Below are 27,571 nucleotides of genomic sequence, written 5' to 3' on the forward strand. Positions count from 1 at the left end.
ACATCCTGTGAGAATGATCGCTGGAAAGCCCTAGAAGCCCTGTGGTCTGCCTGTTCCCTCTGAAGATGAGGCAGGAGGCAGGCCTCCTTTCTGTGTGAATCCTCTCTCACCTCGGGGTCTGCACTTCTGGTCTGAGCCCAGATTCCTACGGGTTGTGATGTGCCCCTTGTTCTACCCATGGCTCCCTGGAAGCGACCTTGTCCCTGTGTGGGCTCTCTCCTCGTGCCTGCCCCCCATGCCCTCTCTCCCCACTGAGTCTTCTGTGCCCCCCAAGGTCGGCACTTATACTCACTATGTTAGCTTTCTCTCTCTGTGGCTCTTGGAGGTACATGCTGGGACTGGTCGTTGGGGTATTGGGTTTGCTTCACAGTGATGTGGGATGAGACTGGCCGGGGAAACCGGGGAAGTTTTCTAGCATCCTCAGGCCTTGCAAACGTGGCTTTGCTCCTGTCAGTACTCTAGTGATCCTAGACATACTGTCCAATTCTGTACTTCACTGCAACTGTTGATGCAATACTGCTTTGTTTCCTAAATTTTCTGTGTTTTTGTAACACGCCTGACTGCATTGCTCGAGCTTATGTCCTGAGAGTCAGATCATGACTAGATATGTTTTTTCCTTTTTAAGTTTCCTTTTTTAAGGTATCCCTGGGTGGCGCAGCAGTTTGGCGCCTGCCTTTGGCCCAGGGCGCGATCCTGGCGACCCGGGATCGAATCCCACGTCGGGCTCCCGGTGCATGGAGCCTGCTTCTCCCTCTGCCTATGTCTCTGCCTCTCTCTCTCTCTCTGTGTGACTATCATAAATAAAAATAAATAAATAAATAAAAATGATTTATCTATTTGAGAGAGTGAGTGAGCACGGTGGGGACGGGCAGAGGAAGAGGGAGAGAGTTCCAAGCAGAGTTTCCACTGAGCACGGAGCCCAACGCAGGGCTGCATCTCATGACCTGGGCCAAAACTAGTCACACACCTAGCTGACTGTGCCACCCTAGAGCCCCTCTTTTTAAGTTGCTTATTTGTCAGTATTTACAATAAAACCAGACTGGTCTGGGTGGCTGCCCTCCTGGCACATGGGGGTTTTCATCCTGGTTCTGTCCCCAAGGAGGGCCAGCAGCACTCCTCCTGCCTGGTGTCTCCTCATGGCTCATGTGACTGGGCTATTCTTCTCCCTGGGGTTTTCTTTCTGAGGAATGGGTTGAACTGTTGGTGACTCTGACTCTGGCACACAGAAGTGCCCTCGGCACCCCACTGTCAAGAAGCCCTGACACCCTGTGTCCCTCCTGACCCATCAGTGATGACCTGCCCATTGTCCTTCCTTCCTTATCGTGTCACGGGATGTCACTGACATCTGAGTGCCTCTGTGTGCCAGGTGCTTTGTGCAAGCATGGGTGTTGCCCTGCTGCCACTGATACCCATTTCACAGATGGGGAGACTGAGGCTTTGTGAGGTTTAGAGGTTGCTGTGGACTGGCCCAGCCTTCCCTTTCCGGCTTCTCTAATCCATGGGCAACTCCTTTCTTTCTTTTTTTTTTTTTTTTTTTGGCAACTCCGTTCTTATTGGTCTTGAAGTCTGTGGCATGTTGGGCAAGCCTGTGCATCCCTTTAGCTGAGAGTTAGGGGCCTTGAGGTCTGTACCGCCTTGCTGGACAGTAGTCTTTGAGGAGTTGTTGATGGTGTGTGTGTGTGTGTGTGTGTGTGACACTGTCAGTGCTGCTGGGATCCTGGAGGGCCTCTCTCCCTGAGCACCTCTCAATGCTGTGTTTGCAGGTTTGGCATGTTTTGTGGACACACGTTTGGCAGAATGATGTCAACAGATTGTCCAAAGAGATTCTTCAGTCATACTCTGACTCAGGTGCTAACCCATAAGCCTGTGCTGAAAGGTGGGTTCTGGGGACCCTCATGGGAGCGTGGGCCCCAGACACAGCTGAGATCATCGAGGACCCACTACCATCAGATACCCTTCCATTTGAAAGTACACATTCTCATAAAGAACACTCAGAATTAAAGAAGTATGGGAAGGAGAACTGTTAGCCATATCTTCATTAAAATAGGAATATATTTAACGTGTGACCTTTCTTGTGGTATTTTCTCAATAGATGTTGAAAATCTAGGTATTAGACTGAATTCCTAGGTTGTTAGAATAAATTCTGTATCACAAACATTTTCTTTTTTTTTTAAAGTTTATTTTTAAAGATTTTATTTATTTGTTCATGGGAATACACAGAGAGGAGAGAGAAGCAGAGACACAGGCAGTGGGAGAAGCAGGCTCCATGCAGGGAGCCCGGCGCGGGACTCGATCCCGGGTCTCCAGGATCACACCCTGGGCTGAAGGCGGCGCCAAACCGCTGAGCCACCGGGGCTGCCCCATAAACATTTTCTTATGTACAGTTTGTCCCTGGATGATGTGTGGGTGGGGGACGCTGACCTCTGGTGCAGTTGAAAATCTGCATATAGCTTTGACTTTCCATAACCTAACTACTAATAGCCCTCCTGGTGACAGCACTCGGCGAACATACATATTTTGTATGCAACATGTACTGTGTACTGTGTTCTTAGAATGAGTCAGCTGGACAAAAGAAAATAATATTCAGACATGATAAGGAAGAGAATACATTTACATAGCTGTCCTGTATGTATCAGGAAAACACTGCATGTAAGTGGACCCACACTGTTCAAGGGTCCACCATAGTTGTAGGCTCTTCTCAGGAGTGGTTGATGCCATGTTGGATCCCAGTGAGTGTCCTTGGGTTGATGGCACATGCTCACAATTGCTCAGGAGCTGAAATGAACACCTTACCTACTAGGCTTTGTGTGTGTGCAGCATGGTGGCCCAGGCAGGGTCCTCAGGCAGCCCGCATGGAAGCTTTTGGCAGGTGCTGTATTGCACCTCCTGAGGGGCTTGGGTAGGTGTCAGTGCCCACTCCAACCACACACAGGCTTTGCAGCGTCATTGCTGATTGCTTATCGACAGCTAAAGTTTAAAAGCAGCAAAATTAAACTAATTGATGGATTAGAAAATAGAGCAAATATGGTAAAGGATTAGCAGCAAGGAATTGGCCAAAAACATACTTGGTAACAGAAGATGGTTCACAAACAGATGTTTCCTAATAACTGGGGGGGGGGAATGCACATTAAAACAAGGTAGTTTTTTTGACATTGAAACATAGCCTAGTTTTTCATGATTACTGACTTAGCATTTTTGTCTGTTTTTATTCCTGAATGAAGTTTCTGATGCTGTTCGATTGCAGAGAGATTGGAGCTTTGCAAAGACACACCCTCTGCTCAGCAGTCTGTACCGCAGGGTGGGTGTCGTGCAGTGTTAAGACCTGCTGCTCCTGTGCTGAGTGGCACTGTTTCCACAGGGCTCTGTGGCTCCCAGTCTGGGGAGAGAAAAGCCAGGAGGCTCCTCAGACACAGCCATCCACACCTGGACCCCTGGGGTCCCAGACTGAACTTACAAAACATCTTCTCCTTGAGAGGAGAATCCCTCCTTGCCCACACTGACAAGGGCAGAAGTGTCACGGTTTGGACTCTGTGTTGTGTCTGCTGCAAAGTGGGGTGGATGCGGGGAGCCAACTGCCTGTTGAGTGGCTTGTTTTGACAGCCAGGTTGGGGAACTTTTGTTTCAGCTCTTTGTGATGCTTAGTCCAGAGGAGTTGATTGGACACTTAGAAGAAGTTCTGGGAACACATGAAGTGAACTGGCAGCACGTACTCTCCTGTGTGTCTACGCTGGTGATCTGCTCACCTGAAGCACAGCAGTTGGTTCAAGGTACACTTGGTTGGGAGCCCCATGTCTCCTCATCTGGGCCCGTCATCCACCTGTGGTGCCAGCACTGCTTGCCAGAGCCTCATGTAGTTGGCATTTGGCTGCTCTGGTTGCTTATTATCCAGTCTCTTGCATGTGGCAGGGGGCATGTATATCCTCCTAACTGGCACGCTCTACCTCCAGCAGAATGTATGCATTTTATTTTACTGCATGTCATGGTCTGCCAGCCATGACCAGAGATTCCCTCCTAGATTGGGTCACTCGATTATTGGCCCGTGCATTCGAGAGCTGCGACCTGGACAGCATGGTCACTGCGTTCCTGGTTGTGCGTCAGGCTGCACTGGAGGGCCCCTCTGTGTTCCCATCCTATGCAGACTGGTTCCAGGTGAGCTACCTCTTGGCAGTCATTGCCAGGACCCTGATTGCCATCCTTGCTACAAACGCATTCTGTGGGTCAGGGCTATTCCTCTCAGCCTCCCCCTGGGGCTCTGTGCTACCTTGTCCAGGGTCTGGCTGCTCCCCTCATTAACACATTGCCCACGCCATCAGGTCTCTGAGGCAGCGAGTGCCGTCAGGAAAGTGTGAGAACAAATGTGACTGCTACTGCCTGCACCATGTATTGCGTCCCAGGGGAGTGCTCCTCAGCTTCCTGGGGTCTCCTCTCTGTTTCTGCCATATCCATGTTCTTGGGACGTTTGTGCAGATGTTCACAGACCCACTGCAGTCCCACTTCTGAGCTGGTGTCTTCTAGACATCAACTTGGAACGTTGGGTGTATATAAATCTGTCGTGGAAAAAGTTGTCTAATTCTCTGTACAGGTTTTGGGTTTTCCTGCCACACCACCAGGGAGGTGTAGTTATTGCTTCTTTGTGGGGAGCCAACCTTATTCTAGTTCTGAGGGTGGCTGCACCTGTACCGCCAGTGTGGTAGCCTGCCCTGGCCCAGCCTCTGCCTGCTGGGCCATCGGTACAGGACAGGTGGTTGTGGTGTTCTTTCTTTATTCCTTTATTCTGTGGAGCTGCTGCTTCTCAGCCCTGTGTTCCCCCAGCAATGGGCCCAGGGGCCCCTGCTGGACACACATGTCCACAGCCTGGGTACCCTTGGCGGTCACACAGAGCTGGCCTATTTCCTGTGTCTGCCAAGAGCTGTGTGCCTAGGTGATTTGGTCATAAGCAAGGTGTACCCCAGTCCTGGTTTTTTTTTGCTCAGTTCCCTGGGTGACATAAGGACAGGAGTGCTTCAGAAGTGCTGTTGGTGATGGGGTTTTTTATTTTGTTTTTTTCTTTTACCTTTTAAATTAACTTTATTGAAATATAATTTATAGAAAATGCACCCAAGTTAAGTGAATGGTTGGGTGAGTTTGATAGATGTTTAGTATTTGAAGATTGTTTTAATCTTTATTTTTAAGAATATTAATGTAAATAGACCAACATGATTTTAAATTTGAGCCCCTTGGGGTCATGAATTATGGTTCTTAGCTCGTCACGGTGTGCTTAGATGTAATTTTTCTAATGAAAATAACTGTCTTTCCTGGAGTGACACTAAAGGCTGTTGCAGATCTGGGGAATCTGTCTGTTACTTTAGATTATTGATGTAAATACTTCAAATAAACTGTGCATCCCCCCTAGGAGCTTGTTTGTATTCCTGTTTCCAGGATGTCATTGAGGCTCCCACTTTTTTTCTTTTTAAGATTTATTTATTTATTTATTCATGAGAGACAGAGGCAGAGACAGGCAGAGGGAGAAGCAGGCTCCATGCAGGGAGCCCGACGTTGGACTCTATTCCGGGTCTCCAGGATCACGCCCTGGGCTGAAGATGGCCCTAAACTGCTGAGCCACCTGGGATGCTCAAGGCTCCCTCTTGAGTGGATGTTACAATGAATCACTAATCCTTCCATGTAGACAGATTAGAGGGAGGGAAATGCTGCCCTTGTACTTGAGTGGGAGCTGAAATGGTGATGTGGGGCGGTTTTCTTGTCATCTGGTGGCCTTTGTTGTTTTTTTGTTTTTTAGTTTTTATTTTAATCATCTGGCACTGAGGACAAGTACACTTCTTTTCATTTTTTTAAAATTAATTAATTAATTAATTTATTCATTTATTTATGATAGTCACAGAGAGAGAGAGAGAGAGAGAGAGGCAGAGACACAGGCAGAGGGAGAAGCAGGCTCCATGCACTGGGAGCCTGATGTGGGATTCAATCCCGGGTCTCCAGGATCGCGCCCTGGGCCAAAGGCAGGCGCCAAACCGCTGCGCCACCCAGGGATCCCCATCTATTTTTTTTTTTTTATGATTTTATTTATTTATTTTTATTTTATTTTTTATTTATTTATTTATCTTTTTAAGATTTTTTATTTAATTATGATAGTCACACACACAGAGAGAGGCAGAGACACAGGCAGAGGGAGAAGCAGGCTCCGTGCACCTGGAGCCCGACGTGGGATTCGATCCCAGATCTCCAGGATCGCGCCCTGGGCCAAAGGCAGGCGCTAAACCGCTGCGCTGCCCAGGGATCCCCTAAGATTTTATTTATTTATTCATGAGAGACACACACAGAGAGAGAGAGAGAGGCAGAGACACAGGCAGAGAGAGAAGCAGACTCCATGCAGGGAACCTGACGTGGGACTCGATCCCTGGACTCCAGGATCAGGCTCTGGACTGAAGGCAGCGCTAAACTGCTGAGCCACCTGGGCTGCCCAGGACAAGTACACTTCTTAATCCCGAACGCCTCTTCCCCCATCCCCCCATCTCCCTCGCCTCTGACATTCTCAGCAACACCTGTTGTTTCTTGTGACTGATTTTAACTTTTTTGACAGGTGTGAGGTAGTATCTCATTGTGGTTTTGGCTTGTATCTCCTGATGATGAATGATGTTGAGCATCTTTTCATGTGTGTTGACCATTTGTATGTCGTCTTCGGAGAAATGTCTATTCATGTCTTCTACCCATTTTTTAATTGGATTCTCTTTTTTGGGGGGGAGTATTGAGTTGTGTAATTTCTTTATGTATTTTGGATACTAGCCCTTTATTGGATATGTCATTTACACATATCTTCTCTTGTTCTGTAGGTTGCCTTTTAGTTGTATTGATTGTTCACTTTGCTCTATAGAGGCTTTTTATTTTGATGAATTCCCAGTAGTTTATTTTTACTTTTGTTTCCCTTACCTCAGGAGACTTATCTAGAAAAATGTTGCTACAGTCAATGTCAGAGAAATTGCTGCTTGTGCTCACTTCTAGGATTTTTTTTTTTTTTTCTTGGTTAAGATCTCACATTTATTTATTTATTTTTTAAAGATTTTATTTATTTATTCATGAGAGAAAGAGAGAGAGAGAGGCAGAGACACAGGCAGAGGGAGAAGCAGGCTCCATGCAGGGAGCCTGATGTGGGCATTGATCCCGGGTCTCCAGGATCAGGCCCTGGGCCGAAGGTGGCACTAAACCGCTGAGCCACCTGGGTTGCCCCAAGATCTCACATTTAGATCTTTAATCCATTTTGAATTTGTTTTTGCGTTTGGTGTAAGAAAGTGGTCTAGGTTCATTCTTTTAGCTGTCCAGTTTCCCCAGTACCATTTGTTGAAGAGACATTCTTTTTCCCATTGGATAATCTTTCCTGCTTTGTTGAAGATAAATTGATCATAGAGTTCTGGGCTCATTTCTGGGTTTTCTATTCTATTTTCTTCATCTGTCTGTCTGCTTTTGTGCCTGTACCATATTGTCTTGATCACTACAGCTTTGTAAGATTTTTAAAATTGATTTTATTTTACTTTTAAATTTTTAAGTAATTTTTAGACCCAACATGGGGCTTGAACCTACAATCCCATGATTGTTATAGCTTTGTAATATAACTTGGAAGGCCAGAATTATGATGCCTCCAGCTTTGTTCTTTGTTCAAGGTTGCCTTGGCTGTTTGGGGTCTTTAGAGGTTCCATACAAATTTTAGGATTGTTTGTTCTGTGAAAAATGCTGATGGTGTTTTGATAGGGATTGCACTAAATCTGTAGATTACCTTGGGTAGTATAGTTAAGTATTTTAACAATATTTGTTCTTCCAGTCCATTCTCATGGGATGTGTTTCCATTTCTTTGTGTTCTTTTCAGTTTCCTTCATTAGTGTTGTATAGTTTTCAGGGTATAGGTCTTTCACCTCTTTGGTTAGGTTTATTCCTAGGAATCTTAATGTTTTTTGGTACAGTTGTAAAGGGGTTGTTTTCTTAATTTCCTTTTCTGCTGCATCATTATTAATGCATAGAAATATTAAAAAAATATGGATGTTGATTTCATATCCTGTGACTTTACTGAATTTATCACTTCTAGTAGTTTTTTGGTGAAGTTTTTTGGGTTTTGTATATATAGTATGTCATCTGCAGATAATGAAAGTTTTACTTCTTTCTTACTGATTTGGATATCTTTCATATCTGTTTGTGGTCTGATTTCCTAAGTACTATGTTGAATAAAAATGGTGAGAGTGGAAATCCTTATCTTGTTCCTGGTGTTAGGGGGAAAGACTCTCAACTTTTCCCTTTTAGGATGATGTAAGCTGTGAGTTTTTCAGCCTTTATTATGTTGAGGTATGTTCCCTCTAAACTTAATTTTGCTGAGGGTTTTTGTCATGAATGGTGCTATGCTTTGTCAAATGTTTTTTTCTGCATCTATTGAAATGTCATGTGATTTTTATCCTTTCTCTCATTGATGTGATGTGTCACATTGATTTGTGAATATTGAACCACCTTTGCAGCTGCAGAATAAATTCCACTTGATCGTGGTGAATGGTTTTTTTAATGTATTGTTAGATTCGGTTTGGTAGTATTTGTTGAGGATTTTTGCATCCATGTTGATCAGGGCTGTTGGCCTATAATTCTTTTTTAGTGGAGTCTTTATCTAGTTTTGGTATCAGGGTAATGCTGGCTTCATAGAATGAATTTGGAAGTTTTCCTTCAATCTTTTTGGAATAGTTTGAAAAGAATAGGTATTAACTCTTTTTATGTGTTTGGTAGAGTTCCCTTGTGAAGCCATCTGGCCTGGACTTTTGTTTGTTGGGAGATTTTTGATGACTGATTCAATTTCTTTGCTGGTTATGTGTCTGTTGAAGTTTCCTGTTTATTCCTGTTTCAGTTTTGGCAGGTTATGTGTTCCTAGGAATTTATCCATTTCTTCCAGGTTGTCCAGTTTGTTGGCATGTAGTTTTTCATAATAATGTCTTAAAATTGTTTGTATTTCTGGGGTGGTTGGTTGTCACTTCTCTCTCATTCGTGATTTTATTTGGGTCCTTTATCTTTTTTTCTTCATAAGTCTGGCTACAGATGTAATCATTTTTATTGCCTTTTTTTTTTTTTCTTCAAAGAACCAGCTCCTGGTTTCATTGATCTTTTTTGTTTTAGTTTCTATATTGTTTATTTCTTCTCTAATTTTTTTAAGTACAACTTATTTATTTATTAAAAGATTTTATTTATTCATGAGAGACAGACACAGAGAGAGAGGCAGAGACATAGGCAGAGGGAGAAGCAGGCTCCATGCAGGGAGCCCGACATGGGACTTGATCCTGGAACTCCAAGCTCATGCCCTGAGCTGACAGCAGATGCTCAACTGCTGAGCCACCTAGGAGCCCCTCTTCTCTAATCTTTATTATTTCCTTCCTTCTGCTGGTTTTAGGTTTTGTTTGTTGTTCCTTTTCTAGCTCTTCTGCGAGTAAAATTGTATTGTTTGAGGTTTTCCTTTTTTTTTTTTTTTCCTTTCTTCTTAAGGTGGGCCTTTATTGGTATAAACTTTGTACTTCAAACCACTTTTCCACATCCCGGAGATTTTGGGCTGTTGTGTTTTCATTTTCATTTGTTTCTGTGAACTTTTTTTTTCTTCTTTGACTTCTTGGTTGACCCACTGATTATTTAGTAGCCTGTTTTACCTCATGTATTTGTGGTCTTTCCACGTCTTTTCTTGTGGTTGATTTCTAGGTTTATAGTGTTGTGGAGTTTGTTCTGCTAGTCTTCAGGTCGATTTCTGGGGCATTTGGGATAATTTGATAGTTATCTAGTTGTGTTCATGGGATGAGGTGAGCCTAGGGTCCTGCTCAGCTGCTATCCTCCTCTACCTGGTTGCTTTTTGTGTCTGCACCACCACCTCTTAGAAGAATTATGTCGTGCACTTTGGCACAAGTGCTGAGGGCCTCAGATGCAGTGGCGGTGGCTCTGCTGGTGAGCTGGGCCAGGGCAGGGCTGTGTGTGGCTAGGGGTTCAGTCGTCTTGGCAAAGGCTCATAGTGGCACTGCAGGGCTGATAACCGTTCCGAAATTACTAGCACTCCCTGGGCACCCTCAGTTCCTGGCTCTCTGCAGTGTTGTGAGGGGTGACCCTTCTTGGCCACTCCTGCAGTGACCTTGTCCCCTCACAGAAGAGTCTGGGTGATCTGGGTGATACCATGTGTTCAGAAGTGGCTTCATCATATAGAATGTGTTTGTTTAGGAAAGAGGCCTTTTCAGGGCTGCTAATACATTGTGCTCCTGAGAGTCACAAAAAAATAACACAGTTACTGTTTTGTATAGGAATATATTTTTAATTAAAAAACTTTCTTTATTTGAGAGAGAGAGCGGGCACGAGCAGGCAAGAGGGAGAGGGAGAAGCAGGCTTCCATGGAGCAGGGAGTCCAAAACAGGACTTGATCCTAGGACGCCGGGGTCATGACTTGAGCTGAAAGCAGACACTTCACTGACTGTGAGCCACCCAGGTGTCTCTTTATTTTTGTTTTAAATGAACTTTCAGCCCATGTTGTGAGGCATGCAGAGCTGTGGCATTGTGAGATTACAGGAGGCCAAGCAGCTGTTTCCCTTTGGATGCAGTTGAGCCTCTGTTTCTGCCGTTCTGTGATATGTACCTGGGTGGGTGGCGCTGCCCCTTGTGGAGCCAGCCACCTGGCCTCATGCCCGCCTCTCCCTCCAGGCCTCTTTTGGGAGCACAAGGGGCTTCCACAGTGGCAGCAAGAAGACACTGGTCTTTCTCTTCAAGTTCCTGTCAGACCTCGTTCCCTTTGAGGCTCCAAGGTACATGCAGGTGAGCAGCCACCCAAGGTGCCTCAGGCAGGGGTGGGCACCGCCCACCATCCTGCTGGTTTTCCCTGATGCACACGTGCCAGCTAGGGATGTGATTGTGCACTCGGCATGGAAACCATGTTTATGATGGTAAAGTGCCCAGGAACCAGCCGCTTGTCCATCCCTAAGAGGTGGTTGGTGAGCACTGGTGTCGAGTGGAGGGTGACAACACACAGCCCCCCACAAGGATGAGACAGTTCTATGTGCTGGCATAGAAGGATGTCTTTGGCACCCACTTGGTGGGAGGAGCATATATGCGTATGGCACAGCCCCATGTTCGTTTTCTTAAAATGATGGATATTTTCTTTCCCTCCCTCCCTCCCTTGTAGGTTCAAGTTTTTACTTAAATTCCAGTTAGTTAACATATAAAATGTTGTATTTTTATATTGAAGGAGAATCAACAGAATATACCCCAAAGTGCCTGTGGCCATTTCCTTCCAGAGGTGGAAAACATTACACCCTTGTATAGAATTTGCATTTTTTATAACAAAGCTGTATGAATCTCATGGTTAAAGATGCCTTATTGCAAGCTTTCTTTTTTAATTAGATAATGATGCCCAGCATTCTATGGGGTGTAGGACACTGGAAATTGATTCTTCTTTTTGTAATTAAGAAATTTGTATTACATTCCAAAGAATACATGTGACCTAAGGGACATAGACTAGAGACTGTATCATCACTGAGTGAAGCTCAAAACTTCCAGCCTGCCCTGAGGGCTAGACCCTTCATCTCCCTGGGGCACCACTGTGTTTGTGCTGTAGGAGACAGGGTGGGGGGTTTGGGAGGGTGAGGAGGGCAGGGGAGTGGGGTTGGGAGGTGGTGCCAGGGTCAGGGAGGGGCCTGCCTGGCCCGCTTCTGAAGGAATGTGCACAGGTACACTTGGAGACCCTCAGCTGTGATTTTTGTCTGTTTTATCTCTAGCGTTAGCCCCCTGTGGACTTTGGCTAATCCTTGACTCTCCTGCCATCCACAGGAGTACAAGTATCCAAAGCAAGCTGTTGCTGTTTCCCAAGAAAGTCACCCATAGGTCATGGGCTGACATAACCCTGCTCTGCCCACAGGTGCACATTCTCTACCCACCGCTGGTGCCGAGCAAGTACCGCTCTCTCCTCACAGACTATGTCACACTGGCTAAGACGCGCCTGGCTGACCTGAAGGTGAGTCTTGGCCTCCCCGCCGTTCTACTCCCCTGCAGCAGTGGCTTCCTCAGCCTCTCCCCACAGAGGCCAGGGCCTTATGCTCCTGACCACATCTCCTCTGCAGGTTTCAGTGGAAAACATGGGCCTCTATGAAGATCTGTCTTCAGCCAAGGATGTCACAGAGGTAATGTCACCTCGGTTCTGCTATCACCTGTGGCCTCTTGCCTGTGCTCACCAAGCACAGGCTCATTTCCTGGGACTCTCAGCCTTTTCTTCCTAGTATAGCTGGAGGATGTGAGTTAAATTTTCAGAACAGGAGCAAAGCAACTTAGTGTGTGCAGGAAGTTCTGTCTTTTAGATCTTCATTCATGTGGATTTGCATTACAGAGGCTGTCTTTAAAATGGGACAGGAGAAAGATCCTGTATTTCTGAGAATTACAGAAAAAAAATGTTAACTATATTTACATAAGCCAAATGTCAGATGGTGGTATAGTGTGTGTATATGTTATTCTAAGACTTTTTTTTTTTAAGATTTTATTTATTCATGAAAGACACATGGGGGGTGGGGGGACAGACACAGGCAGAGAGAGAAGCAGGCTCCATGCAGGGAGCCTGACATGGGACTTGATCCTGGGTGTCCAGGATCATACCCTGGCCGTAGGCGGTGCTAGACTGCTGAGCCACCTGGGCTGCCCATTTTAAGACTCTCTTACTTAAAGGTTGTGAGTGGCTGGAGAGCCCTTACGGCTGCCATTAAAGTATTAGGTGAATATTCTAAGTATTTAATGTTGGTGTCTATTAACATTGCTGTCAACATATGTTCATATGTTGTCATTTCATAATTTTTTTAACTCTCAAAAATTAAGTTACTTCCCCTTCCCACTTCAGAGTTTTTCTTTGGAACCCTGTATTGTCCTAGGGCAAGCCCAGGGGGTGACAGAGGTTCCCAGAGGTGTTGACTGGTCCCTGGGGTGACTCTTTTGAGGTGTGATCTTTCTGAGACCTTGAAGCAGCAGTCGGTCCCTTTCTGTGGACTCGTTATTGGTTTGTGGCAATATCCCCTTGCTGTGTTGGCAGCGACCATATTGTCCACCTTGAAATGGCAGGGTTGTCTTTGTGCTGCAGGGTAGGCTGATGGCACCCTTCTCTGCTCAGTCTCTTTTCTTTCGCATCTTTTGTTCTTTCCCATCTTCCCTGTGTGGAACCAGCCCCACAGCCAAGCACACCAGGATGTGGAGAAGGCCATCGCAGTGTTTGAACACACGGGGAAAGTCCCTGTTGCCGTCATGGAGGCCAGGTAGGGCCATGCTTCCTGGAGCTGTCCCGTCTATTCTCAGCCGCGGGGAGCAGGGTGGCTGTTGTATTTGTGGATGACTGAGGGTAGGTGTTCCAGCACAAGTCCTGTAGTGAGGTGGTACCTCAAAGAGCCCTTGCTTTAAAATTCATTTTCTTGAGGTAAAACCAATGGATATTGTTGAGTAGAGCCAAGACAGAAGGATGAGATGAGCCCATGGTTTAATAATGATTTTTCATCAGTGCTCCATGGGTGACCAGTGTGGAGCCAGGACTAAACTGAATAGCAGAATTTTGTTGAATTTGGTGTGATCCGGAGACATCTTGAACTCTGGATTCTACCAGTGTGGGCAAGGTTTTTGAAGGTATTGCTTTTCAGAAATGTGAACTGAGTCTAGCTCCCAGGATTTCTGAAATTACTCAGGTTGCATGGCTGTGTCTCACACAGTGTCTTCAAGATCCCTGGGATGCAGGCCCGTTGTTTCCCTTTGCATGAAATGTCCCAAAACAATGAAAAACTGTGGTATGGGGCACCTGGGTGGCTCTGTCAGTGAATGTCCAACTCTTAGGTTTTGGCTCAGGTCATGATCTTGGGGTCCTGGAATCAAGCCCCATGTTGGGCTTCATGCTCAGCAGGGAGTCTGCTGAAGATTCTATCTCCCTTTGCCCTCCCCCCTCCATTCACTGGCTTGCCAGCACATGCGTGTACTCTGTTCTCTTTCTCTTTCTCTGAAATCAATCAATAAATTTTTTTTTAAGATTTTATTTATTTATTCAAGACAGCCACAGAGAGAAAGAGAGGCAGAGACACAGGCAGAGGAAGAAGTAGGCTCTATGCAGGGAGCCCGACATGGGACTTGATCCGAGCTCTCCAGGATCATACCCCAGGCTGAAGGGAGCGCCAAACTGCTGGGCCATTGGGGCTGCCCTCAATAAATAAATCTTTAAAAAACAAAAACAAAACAACCCTGGTATAATATCACAGCCATATGACACAAATGAAACAACCCATGTGGTGCCTCCCTGTGAATGGCAGTGACTGTCTGTGGAAATGGATGTTCTCATAGTTTTCAGGAAGGCGTTCTAATGTTTCTGTCATCTGACCGAGTATGTGATGCCTCTAAACGTGCTCTTCTGTGTTGCAGTATCTTCAGGAGACCCTACTACATGTCGCACTTTCTCCCTGCCCTGCTCACACCTCGAGTGGTCAGTACATGTGCTCGTGGACTTGGTGCCCAGTTGGCAGAGAGCAGATGTCTGACTTGCATCACATCTTCTCCCACAGCTCCCAAGAACCCCTGACTCCAGAGCGGCCTTGATAGAGTCCCTGAGGAGGTATGCAAGGACACGTGTTTCCAGAAGGGCTTTGGACAAATGCAAAAAATTGTGTTTTTTTTGTAGAGAAAAGTGTTTTATCACATATGTTTTTATTGATAAAATATTGGCTCAAAATTTATGAAGATATTAAAAAGAAAATTTCTTTAATTCTGAATATCATTTTTCTTTTTTTTTTTTTTAAGATTTTATTTATTTATTCATGAGAGACACAGAGAGAGAGAGGCAGAGACACAGGCAGAGGGAGAAGCAGGCTCCTCGCAGGGAGCCTGATGTGGGACTCGATCCCAGGACCTGGTTCATTCCCTGAGGCGAAGCCAGATGCTTAGCCACTGAGCCAACCAGGATCCCCTATTTTTAGCTTTTTTATTACACATTTATAGCTACAAAAATATATGTGTATATATGGACACATCACACTATGTCACTCTGCGGTTGGCATTTCCACTCACCCTGGTGGCTGTGGGCTCTGGGTCACCACTGAACCAAAGATTTGAGTTCTGTTCTGTGGCTACAATTCCTTGTTGCAGAAAGTGAGGTCCTCATGGCCTGCAGAATACCTGCCTTGATTAACTTATCTATCCCTGTAACAGCTCTCAGGTTACCTGAAATATAATGTATTAATAGTGCTTCATTGAGCAGCCTTGCATGTATCTCCATGAAAACTCAGAATTTTTAGTGGTTTTCCTTAATTTTATAGATTAATTAAAAACAATTTTTTTTTAAATTTTTATTTATTTATGATAGTCACACGGAGAGAGAGAGAGAGGCAGAGACATAGGCAGAGGGAGAAGCAGGCTCCATGCACCGGGAGCCCAACATGGGATTCGATCCCGGGTCTCCAGGATAGCGCCCTGGGCCAAAGGCAGGTGCTAAACCGCTGCGCCACTCAGGGATCCCCTAGATTAATTTGTGTATAGTTGACTTTGTTATGGTAACAATGTTTTCCTTCCATGAACATAGTATATCTATTTAAACCTTTCAGTAATAGATTTTTCTATCTTGTAAATTTTTTTTCATTATACTGCTAGGTCCTTAGATTTTGTTGTTAAAAGTGTATCATTTTCTTTCTTTCTTTCTTTCTTTCTTTCTTTCTTTCTTTCTTTCTTTCTTTCTTTCTTTCTTTCTTTTTTATTTATTTATTTATTTATTTATTTATTTATTTATTTATTTATTTATTTATTGTTATTGCTGAGGTATAGGTGCTCCTGTATCTAATAACCCTGTTTAACTTATTTCTAATAGGTGCTTGGTAATTTTCTTTGTAGATAATTGCATTGTCTATAAGAATAACAGTTTGTCTTTTCCTTTTTGATCTTTATACCTCATTTTTGTCTCATTGTATTGGATAGGCTTTTTAGGTATAATATGAAATTGTAGGGATTAGAAGTTAGCATCTTGTCTTGTTCCTGACTGAAATTGGAATGCTTCTCAAGTTTTACCTAGGGACGCCTGGCTGGCTCCATGGTTGAGCGTCTACCTTCGGCTCAGGGTGTGATCCCGGAGTCCCGGGATCAAGTTCCGCATCGGGCTCTCTGCACGGAGCCTGCATCTCCCTCTGCCTGTGTCTCTGCCTCTGTGTGTGTGTGTGTGTGTGTCTCATGAATAAATAAATAAATCTTTAAAAGTAAAAAATTTAAAAAAATAAAGTTTTACCTATACTTCTATTTGCTGTAGTCTTTTTATATTTTCATATGCTTTTTACCATATTAGGAAAGTTCCCTCTATATGAATTTGCTAAAGACTTTTAGCATGAATTTATACTTTCATTGAATCTCTTTTAAGATTTTATTTATTTATTCATGAGAGAGAGAGAGAGGCAGGCTCCATGCAGGGAGCCCAATGTGGGACTCAGTCCTGGGACTCCAGGATCACGCCCTGAGCTGAAGGCAGGTGCTCAATCACTGAGCTACCCAGGGTCTGCTTGGTAATGATGTCTTATATTATATAGACTGTTGTATTTGGTTTACTGATCCTTTGTATAGGATTTTTGCATCTGTGACTCATATTTTTTTACTCATCGTGGCTGCTTTGACTTCAAGGTTATAAGCCTTACCTCTTTCCTGTCTCCTGAAACAGTCTATGTAATGCAAGGATTCTGTGTACCTTTTAGTTTGGTGAAGGTTGGCTATAAAGTCATCTGTTCCTAGTGTCTGTTTTTTTTTTTTTTTTTTTTAAGATTTTATTTATTTATTCATGAGAGACACACAGAGAGAAAGAGAGAGGCAGAGACACAGGCAGAGTGAGAAGCAGGCTCCATGCAGGAAGCCCGATGCAGGACTCGATCCCAGGACTGCTGGGATTATTCCCTGGGCCGAAGGCAGGCTCCAAACTGCTGAGCTACCCAGGGATCCCCTAGAGGCAGACTCTTAACAGCTGACTTAGTTTATTTGAATGGTTATTGGTTTAGTCGTGTGTTTTATTTATTCTTGAGTTAGTTGTATATGTTTCTACAAAACCATCTATTTCATCTAAATTTTCAAATTATTGACATAGTATTGTTTATCACATATGTGTGTGTGTGTGTGCATACATATATATGTATATATGTTTTAACCAGGCTCCACACCCGACTCACAACCCTGAGATCAAGACCTGAGCTCAGATCAAGAGTTGAACACTTAACTGATTGAGAAACGCAGCTGCCCTTCGCTTTTTTTGTAATTCCTGCTAGTGTTAATTCTGCCCTTTTCTTTTTCTTTTTTTTTTTTAAAGATTTTATTTATTTATTTTTGAGAGAGAGAGATCATGTATGAGAGAGAGCACAAGCAAGTGGAAGGGGAGAGGGAGAGGATGAGGCAGGCTCTCCACGGAGCAGAGAGTTTGATTCAGGACTCTATCCCAGGACCCTGAGATCATGACTTGAGCCAAAGGCAGATGCTTAACTGACTGAGCCACCCAGGTGCCTAATAAGTTCTTAAACTGGTTGTTAACTCAGTGTTTTATTATCTTTCTTGTGTGTACGTGTGTGTGTGTTATAAGATTTTATTTATTCATGAGAGCCACAGAGAGAGAGGCAGAGACATAGGTGGAGGGAGAAGCAGGCTTCATACAGGGAGCCCAGTGCAGGACTCGATCCCAGGACCCCAGGATCACACCCTGAGCCAAAGACAGAAGCTCAACCACTGAGCCACCCAGGTACTCCCGCTCTGGGCTTTTCTTATATGGCTCTTATAATATTGATGTATGTTCCCTCTATCCCTACACTGGAAGAATTTAAATCAATAAAAGATACTATACTTTGTCAAATGCTTTTTCTATATCTATTGAGAGAATCATACTATTCTTGTCCTTTTTTATTAATGTGCTGTATCATATGGGTTGATTTCTGGATGTTAAAGCACCCTTGCCGCCCACGAATAAATTCCACTTGGTTCTGGTGAATAACCCTTTTAATGTTCTGCTGTATCCTATTATTAGCTAGTATCTTGGTGAGAATTTTTGCCTCCATATTCATCAGGGATATTGGTCTATAATTCTCCTCTTTGATGGGTCTTTGTCTGGTTTTGGCATCAAGGTAATGCTGTCCTCATAGAGTTTGGAAGTTTTCTATTTCTATGTTTGGAAACAGCTTCAGAAAAATAGGTATTTCTTCCTTAAATGTTTGGTGGAATTCCCCTGGGATGCCATCTGGGCCTGGACTCCTACTTGTTGGAAGACTTTTGATGACCGATTCAATTTCCTTACTGGTTATGAGTCTGTTCAGGGTTTCTGTTTCTCCTGTTTCCATTTTGGTAATTTATATGTCTCTAGAAATGCATCCATTTCTTTCAGATTGCCTAATTTGTTGGCATATAGTTGATCATAATATGTTCTTATAATTGTTTGTATTGTTTGGTGTTGGTTGTGAGCTCTCCTCTTTTGTTCATGATTTTATTTATTTGGGTCCTTTCTCTTTTCTTTTTGATAAGTCTGGCCAGGGATTTATCAATCTTACTAATTCTTTCAAAGAACCAGGAGCTCCTCATTTCATTCATCTGTTCTTTTGGTTTCTGTTTCATTGATTTTTACTCTTCTCTTTATTATTTCTCTTCTCTTGCTGGGTTTAGGCTTTATTTGCTGTTCTTTTTCCAGCTGTTTAAGGTGTAAGGTTAACTTGTGTATATGAGACTTTTCTTGTTTCTTGAGAAAGGCTTGTATTGCTATATACATCCCTCTTAGGATCACCTTTGCTGTGTCCCCAGTGGTTTTGAACAGTTGTGTTTTATTTTCACTTGTTTCCCTGAATGTTTTAAATTCTCTAATGTCCCAGGTGACCCATTCATTCTTTAGTAGGATGCTCCTTAGCCTCCATGTATTTGAGTTCTTTCCAAATTTCCTCTTGTGATTGAGTTCCAATTTCAAAGCATTGTGGTCTGAGAATATGCAGGGAATGATCACAGTCTTTAGGTACCAGTTGAGACCTGATTTGTGAACAAGTATGTATTCTATTGTGCACATGAGAATGTTCTGTGTGCACCCAAGAAGAATGTATATTCTGTTGCTTTAGGATGAAATGCTCTGAACATATCTGTGAAGTCCATCTGATCCAGTGTGTCATTCAAAGCCCTTGTTTCCTTGTTGATCTTCTGCTTAGATGATCTGTCATTTGCCATGAATGGGGTATTTTAGTTCTTTACTATTACTGTATTATTATCGATGGGTTTCTTTAATTTTCTTATAAATTGGTTTATGTAATAGGCTGCTCCCATGTTAAGGGGATAAATATTTACAATGTTTAGATCTTGTTGGGTAGACCTTTTAGTTATGATATACTGTCCTTCTTCATCTCTTATTACAGTCTTTGGTTTAGTATCTAATTTGTCTGAAAATGAGGATTGCCATCCCAGCTTTCTTTTGATGTCCGTTAGCCGTTAGCATGATGAATGGTTTTCCACCCCCACACTTTCAATGTGGAGGTCTCCTTGGGTCTAAAATGAGTCTCTTGCCAACAGCATATCAATGCTTTTTTATCCAATCTGATACCTTGTGCCTTTTTTTTTTTTTTTTAAGATTCTATTTATTTATTCATTCATGAGAGACACAGAGAGAGAGAGAGAGAGAGGCAGAGACACAGGCAGAGGGAGAAGCAGCCTCCATGCAAGGAGCCCGATGTGGGACTTGATCCCGGGTCTCCAGGATCACATCCTGGACTGCAGGCGGCGCCAAACCGCTGCGCCACCGGGGCTGCCCCTTTGTGCCTTTTGATGGGAGCATTTACATTCAGAGTAATTATTGAAAGATTAATTTAGTGCCATTGTATTACCAGTAAAGTCACTGTTTCTGTAGATTGTTTCTTTCTGGGTCTGTGTTACTTTTGGGCTCCCTCTTTGCTTAAAGTTTCCATTTTACTATTTCTTGCCAAGCTAGTTTAGTAATCACATATTCTTTTACTTTCTATTTGTCGTGGAAGCTCTTTGTCTCTCCTTTCATTCTGAATGACAGCCTTGCTGGATTAAGTATTCTTGGCTTCATGTTTTTCTCATTTAGCACCCTGAATGTATTATGCCAGTCCGTTCCAGCCTGCTGGGTCTCTTCGGACAGGTGTGCTGTCAGTCTAATGTTTCTACCTTTGTAGGTTACAGACCTCTTGTCCAAGCTGTGTTCAGGATTCTGTCTCTGAGATTCGTAAATTTCACTATTATATGTCAGTGGTGTTGACCTATTTATTCATTTTGCCTTTTTCAATCCCCATATTAGGGAAGTTCTCAGCTATAATTTGCACCAATATACCTTCCTTTTTTAAAAAAATATTTTATTTATTTCTTTATTTGAGAGAGCACAAGCAGGGTGGTGGGCAGAGGGAGAAGCAGACTCCCCACTAAGTGGGAGCCCGTCTTGGGACTCAATCCCAGAACCCTGAGATCATGACCTGAGCTGAAGGCAGACACTTCACCGACTGAGCCACCCAGGGGTGCCAATACAATTTACTCTAACAAACAGACCAAAATACACCAAGAATCTAGTGTATGACTCTGTTCTCTTTGTCTATCTGATCATATTATTTTTTGCTAGTCTTTTTTTTTTTTTTTTTTTTTAGAGATTTTTTTTATTAATGATAGTCACAGAGAGAGAGAGAGAGAGAGGCAGAGACACAGGCAGAGGGAGAAGCAGGCTCCATGAACCGGGAGCCCGACATGGGATTCGATCCCGGGTCTCCAGGATCGCGCCCTGGGCCAAAGGCAGGCGCCAAACCGCTGCGCCACCCAGGGATCCCTTTTTTTTTTTTTTTTTTTTATAAAGATTTTATTTATTTATTCATGAGAGTCACAGAGAGAGAGAGAGAGAGAGAGAGGCAGACACACAGGCAGAGGGAGAAGCAAGCTCCATGCAGGGAGCCTGACGTGGGACTCCATCCCAGGTCTCCAGGATCACACCCTGGGCTAAAGGCAGGCACTAAACCGCTGAGCCACCCGGGCTGCCTGTGTTAGTCTTTTTAAATTTCATCTTTACAAGTACATTCTATCCTTTCAATGTATTTAATTTATATATATATATGTTTTTCATTCTTAATAATTTTGAGATGTAGTTTTTCTAACAAACTGACCAAAATATACTCAGGATATAGTGTATTGCTCTATTCTGTTCACCTGATTGTGTTTTTTTTTTCTTTCAATTTTCATTTTTAGTTACATTCTATCCTTTCATTGTACTTAATTTTGTTTTTGTACATATTTATTTTTTTCTTTTTTTTTAAATATTTTTTTTATTTATTTATGACAGTCAGAGAGAGAGAGAGAGAGGCAGAGACACAGGCAGAGGGAGAAGCAGGCTCCATGCACCGGGAGCCCGACTTGGGATTCGATCCCGGGTCTCCAGGATCGCACCCTGGGCCAAAGGCAGGCGCCAAACCGCTGCGCCACCCAGGGATCCCGTATTTTTCTTTCTTTACAGTTTCAGGATCCAGTTTTCTAACAGACTAAAATACATGAAGAATCCAGTGTACTGCTCTTTCTGTCCATCTGTCTGATTCTATTTTTTGTTTGTTTTGTTTTGGGTTTCTTCTGATTTGTTTAGCGTATATTTTTCTAGGGTCATTGTTGCCATTTTAGTATTTTCTTTTCTCATTCATCTATTCTCTGGACAGAATAACAAGATGGAAAAATTCACCTCAAAAAAGAAAACAAGAGGTGATACTGTCAGGAACCTATTCAGTATGGATATAAGTAAGATGTGGGAACTAGAGTTCAGAATAACAATTATAAAGATACAGGTTGGACTTGAAAAAAAAGACCGGAATCCTGGGTGTGACACCAGAAGAATCCCTTTCTGGAGGAAAAAAGCCTAAAATCTAATCAAGTCGAAATCAAAAAGGCCATTAAATGAGATGCAATAAAAAATGGAGGCTCTGACTACTAGGATAAATGAGGCAGAAGACAGAATTAGTGATCTAGAAGACAAAATAATGGAGAATAAAGAAGTTGAGAAAGAGAGATAAACAGCTACTGGATCACCAGGGCAGGAGTCAAGAGATAAGTGATGCCATAAAGCAAAACAATACTAGAATGATTGGGATCCAAGAAGAGAAAAGGTAGGGACAGAAGGTATATTGGAGCTGGGGAACTTGGATGGCTTTGGCTCAGGTCTAGATCTCGGGGTCCAGGGATTGAACCCCTTATTGGGGGCTCATTGTACTCTCTCTTTCTCAAATAAATAAATAAAATCTTTTAAAAAAAATAGAACAAACTGTATCCCAAAATTGTAAAAGAAAGAACAACATATATACACAAAAATAAAATACTATGAAAGGATATAATGTAACTGTAAAAATGAAAATTTTATTTTATTTTATTTTTTTCTTTTTTTTCTTTTTTTTTCTTTTTTTCTTTTTAATGAAAATTTTAAAAGGTGAAAAAAAAGTTGGTAAAAGAAATTCATTGAAAAAGGAAAGAGGGCAGCCCCAGTGGCGTAGCGGTTTGGCGCCGCCTGCAGCCCGGGGTGTGATCCTGGAGACCCGGGATCGAGTCCCACATCAGGCTCCCTGCATGGTGCCTGCTTCTCCCTCTGCCTGTGTCTCTGCCTCTCTCTCTCTCTAGCTGTGTCTCTATGAATAAATAAATAAAATCTTTAAAAAAAAAAAAAAAAAAAAGAAAAAGGAAAGAAAAAAAAAGGTTAAAATTGAAAGGCTAAAGCATCGTGGGAAAGAACTCATGAATTCTATATAATATTTTCCCCTAGTGGTGGAGTTTAGCAGTTCTCTATGATCCGTAAACTCCATCTTGGCTGTAGGGTCTGGCTTATCTTCTGGGGAGGGGCCTGTGGCCTTGATTCTCAGATGTCCTTGCTCTGGGTGGAATCGCACTGCCCTTGCCAGGCTAACTTACCTGCTCCAAATTGCTCTAGGTGGATTTTGTTCCCCAAAGGCTTTCCAAGCTGCTCTAGAGGGGAAGTGAAAATGGTGGGCCCCCACTCTCCAACCCTGGAGTGCAAGCTCAGGGCCCCCAGGGAAAAGCAGTTCATCCCTCTCATCTCCCCAATCCCTGTCCGCACTCTGCTCACTCAGCCTGGGACCGAGTGTTTCTGTCTCAGGCACACTACCCTGTCTGGAGTCTCCAAACCCTGCACGCTCCTGTGGTGTATACCCATGCGGCTCCACCTGGGGGAGGGAGGAAAGTCTCCTGGCGGTTCTCCTCATTGCTGGGCTCCTGCTCGAGGAGCCGTGGCCAACCTTCCCTCTGTTCTCAGTCTCTGGCCACCCCGAGCTGAGAGCCGGCTCCTGGGCTCAGTGATTGCAGCCTACTTCCCCACCCCAAAACCCGGGAACTGTGCCACATTCACACCCCTGTCTTCCCATGATCGCAGGGATCCTGAGACCACCCTTGTCACACCCAGGATTCCACCCTGCTGAGCCACTGAGCATCTTCCAGGCAGGGACATCTCACATGGGAGCGGACTTCTAACTGTTCTGATGTTGTGCTCTGCTGCTCCATCAGTTAACCCACTGCCAGAGGCTCTCTTCCTGTGGTCTGTCTTCCAATAGATGGCCTCTGATTCACTTCTGCCTTGCAAAAAGTGGTCACTGTATTTTTAGAGTTGCAGCTACTCTTTTCTTAGATCTCAGGTGAGTTCAGAAGTATTAGATGAATTCCTGGGCAGATGGAGCTGAGGGCTCCTCTTCCTCACTGTGTTGGACCAGCCTTGCAGATGGGCCCTCTGACCTGAAAACTCGTCCTTCAGCACTAAGACATTTTCTCAGATACTTTTAAATCTTTTGTTATGAAAAATTGAAGAGAAAAAAAAAAAAAAAAGAAAAATTGAAGAGATAAAAGTAGAATAGTGTTTATGTCATGCTCACAGGCCTCTGTACCCCCAAAGAAGCAAAGCCCAGACACAGACGCTGTTATTAACTTGTTTCCCGGCAGGTCTTTTTCTGTGTGATTTCCTCTTGCTGCTACCACTTCGCCAGGATTGTCTTCTGACTTGTTCTCAGTCATGTTTTGCATATTTGGGGGTTTGGGTGTTATTTTTTCTGGGGCATTTCTTCCACTTTACCTGCCCGACCCTTCCTTCATTGTTTTAGCTCCCTGAGGATGAGCGATGTCTGAAATGCTCTTTTCTGTGAATTTCTCCCATTTCCTCAGATTTGCTCTTTTCATTTGCATTGGTTTCTAATCCTTAAACTGAGGACTTTTGACTCTCCAGTCCTAGGGCTATGGTTGTGCTGTCCTCTGCCTGGCTGTGGGCTGCAATGGGACCCCTACCCTGGGACACATCATCTCCTTTCCTGGCTTGTCAGGGTTTGCAGCACCATCGGGTGGGCTGGCCTCTCGCCTCATTGCTTGTTTCTAGACTGTGTGTCCTCTAGGCCACACCTTGCCTTTGTCCCATGCCTGGGCTGTCATGTGTGGCTCCTGCTCCTCTGAAGGTGACTCTACAGCTCCAGTCCCTGGGCTTGTCCGTGTGTCATGAGAATGTGCTGGCCAGGGGTCCATGCCCTGCAGAGTCCTTATCTTAGGACTTTGTTCTATAACTCTGTGTATTTTTAATGACATTAATTGGTGTTTTTCTCATTATTACTCATTAAAAGTAATAGAAGTTCATTTTAAAAGTTTGAAAATTACCAAACTTCAGTGAGAGAAGTAAAAATCATTTATGAGGGGATCCCTGGGTGGCTCAGCAGTTTAGCGCCTGCCTTCAGTCCAGCGCATGGTACTGGAGTCCCAGGATCGAGTCCCACGTCAGGCTCCCTGCATGGAGCCTGCTTCTCTCTCTGCTTGTGTCTCTGCCTCTCTCTCTCTCTCTCTCTCTCTCTCCGTCTCTCATGAATACATTTAAAAAATATTTTAAAAATTAAAAAAAATCATTTATGATCTCACTCTCCTGTGACAACCACAGTTGGCAGGTATTTATATATGACAAATTATGAAACAGTAAGAACCATTGGATTACATGCATGTAATTTATTTTCTTTCTAAAAATGGGGTTATACTATAAGGTATGGGTAGTAGATTATGTCATGCATTTTGTTTTTTGATCGTTATTGGAATTGTAACCCTGAGAACTAATTTGAGTCATAGTTGATGTGGTTTTCATGTTTTCTCCTGATCCAGAGCAGATAAAATACCCCCGTCTCTGTACTCTACCTACTGCCAAGCCTGCTCCAGTGCCGCAGAGAAGAAGCCGGAAAGTAAGGTTAATAGGTCTCCCTGTCCCTGAGATGAGTACCTTTCTGCTTCTCTGGTCAGGAGGTGTGCAGGGGATCCCTTAGCCAGTGCTGGTCTCGCTATGTCAGGAGGGACCCACCTCACTTGTCAGGTCACAGGCTCACAGGCGCCCTGAGAAGTTAACTGACAGGCCATGTCCCTGATGTGCTGCTTAAGCCTATGATATGGTTTCTGTTTGCTGTCCTGATTCAGATGACCAGGTGGCCAGGCTTTGAGGCCTAGAGAGTTGATTCTGAAGCAGGGTGTAGTGGGTGGTCTGCGATAACTTGTTTGAATGGTTGAATTGTTCCATACTGGGTTGGGGATCACTCACCTCCTAGGGATCGGTGGTATAGACCTAGGTCCAGTCTGTGCCAGCATGCATGATACAGCGGTGCTTGGAGCCACTGTGCAGACTTGCTGGCCTGTTCCTGCCTTTCCCGTTCTCTTCGCTAACAGGGCGATGGTAAGAGGGCCTGTCCTCCACTTGGTGAACAGTAGTGTTTGTTTGCTGGTTTAAGTCCTTTGACTTGTGCAGAGTCTGCTAGGCTGAATGAGGGGGTGTTTTGTAGTTCTGTCTGCCAAAAACCTTCCTTTTATGTGCTTGGATAATTTCTCATAGCACAGAGACTCAGAAAACTTGAGAGGGCAAAGAATGAAGGTCCCTGGTTTCACACTTGTTTGCACCAGTGTTGACACAGCTCCCCACTGTGCTAGGGGTGCCAGGGAGGCTGTAGGGCTGTGTCCACTGTGTGAGAGGCATGCTCCCCACCAACTCAGCCCTCTGGCCTGCCCTGGAGGCCTCGAGAACATTTTCTTTACTTTTTCTGGCAGAAAGCCTTATGATTTCTGGTTTTGTCTTGGTGTTTGTCTTGTGAGGCTCACTGCATATACCCAGTGTCTTCTCCAGTGATACCACACCTCAAACTTGTTTTTATTTTATTTTATTTTATTTTATTTTATTTTATTTTATTTTATTTTATTTTATTTTATTTTATTTTATTTTATTATTTTTTTAAAAGATTTTATTTATTCATGAGAGAGACAGAGAGAGACAGGCAGAGACACAGAGGGAGAAGCAGGCTCTATGCAGGGAGCTTGATGTGGGACTCAATCCTGGGACTCCAGGACCACACCCTGGGCCAAAGGCAGGCGCTAAACTACTGAGCTACCCAGGGATCCCCTTGTTTTGTTTTTAAAACATACATAGTGTGTCTTCCTTTTTGTAATGAAAACTGTATGTTTGGGGAGCCTGGCTGGCTCAGTCATTGGAACACGCAACTTGATCTCAGGGTTGTAAGTTCAAGCCTCATGTTGTATATAGAGCTTAACATTAAAAAAAGGAAAAAAAAAAGAAAAATTGCGTTTGAAGAAACATTTTTCTTTTCTTTCTTTCTTTTTTTTTTTTTTTTTTTTTTTTTTTTTTTTTTTTTACCTTAGAGCACATGCAAGTAGTGGGAAGGGGCAGAGGGAGGGGGAGGGAGAGAATCTCAAGCTGACTCCATGCCCAGCACGGAGCCTAACTCAGGGCTGGATCCCAGGATCATGACCTGAGCTGAAACCAGGTGCTCAACCATTGAGGCCACCCAGGCACCCTGTAAACAAGTTTCTGATATGGATAGTGTGCAGCAGTGAGCTCCTTGTAGAGTCCTGGCGCCTCTGTCTGCCCTTTTCACAGAGAAGCCATGTCCAGTTGTGTGTGTGTCCTGTTATCCCCCAGATGCTGCCCTGGGAACAAAGACGGAAGCCATCTGTGTAGAACCCCTGGGACTGCTTGCAGCTGCGCTAAGAGAGCTCAGAACCACGATGACAGACCCCACCCAGTATGATGGTGAGGACGTTGCTGTGGGCAGGGCTATAGGCAATGGATGTTCGTGGGCTGAGCCAGCTGTGGCCAGAGCTCAGTGGCAGAGTGTGGTAGTTAAGCCTGACCACAGCCATCTGCTTCTGCCGAGCCAGCCCTACATATGGGGGGGAGGTGGACGTCAAGGATGCGCATTGGGCTTTCCTGTCCGCCGCCATCACCTGCATTTTCCTGTTCATCTAAACGCGTTTCTCCATTTGTAGTTTTTTCTGCTCAGATGGCGGTGGTTTCTGAGCGACTCAGCTCTGCCCTGGGCCTGGGCGAGGAGGATGGTAGCTTTGAGGAATCACAGGTTCAGGTCAATATCTTCTCTCCAGAATTGGAGCCGCAGGACCAACAGGTAAGTGCAGGATGCAGACAAGCCTCTTTTCCAGCCCCGGGTCTTGCCAGGTGAACTGTGTATGTGGAGACACCCTTGTGCTGGGCCTGCTTGGCCCCAGCCTATTTGTGGACAAACTCTTTAAATTTCTAAAGAACATGCAG

The 27,571-nt window shown here is 44.1% G+C and overlaps 1 protein-coding gene across 12 annotated transcripts in view; it reads left to right on the forward strand.

Moving 5' to 3' along the window:
- Nucleotides 1-27,571, forward strand: part of FANCA (FA complementation group A) — a 62,219-nt gene that overhangs the window by 11,374 nt on the left and 23,274 nt on the right. For 10 of the 12 annotated variants that reach the window (XR_005359908.1, XR_005359910.1, XR_005359909.1 and 7 more), the window contains exons 11-23: nt 1,764-1,876; nt 3,222-3,298; nt 3,626-3,767; nt 4,016-4,149; nt 10,687-10,797; nt 11,897-11,992; nt 12,099-12,158; nt 13,183-13,271; nt 14,413-14,473; nt 14,553-14,602; nt 25,132-25,208; nt 26,945-27,055; nt 27,292-27,428. Coding sequence is in view for 8 of the 12 variants with exons in the window: in XM_038537987.1 (XP_038393915.1) it covers nt 1,764-1,876; nt 3,222-3,298; nt 3,626-3,767; nt 4,016-4,149; nt 10,687-10,797; nt 11,897-11,992; nt 12,099-12,158; nt 13,183-13,271; nt 14,413-14,473; nt 14,553-14,602; nt 25,132-25,208; nt 26,945-27,055; nt 27,292-27,428 (1,258 nt within the window). In the remaining 4 variants the exon portion in view is untranslated. Of the gene's footprint in view, nt 1-1,763; nt 1,877-3,221; nt 3,299-3,625; nt 3,768-4,015; nt 4,150-10,686; nt 10,798-11,896; nt 11,993-12,098; nt 12,159-13,182; nt 13,272-14,412; nt 14,474-14,552; nt 14,603-25,131; nt 25,214-26,944; nt 27,056-27,291; nt 27,429-27,571 lie in introns of those variants that run through there. The other 2 variants (XR_005359911.1, XM_038537992.1) reach the window with 2 other exon arrangements.

This window comes from Canis lupus, chromosome 5 (assembly GCF_011100685.1).
Source record: "Canis lupus familiaris isolate Mischka breed German Shepherd chromosome 5, alternate assembly UU_Cfam_GSD_1.0, whole genome shotgun sequence".
Classification (NCBI taxonomy): Eukaryota; Metazoa; Chordata; class Mammalia; order Carnivora; family Canidae; genus Canis; species Canis lupus.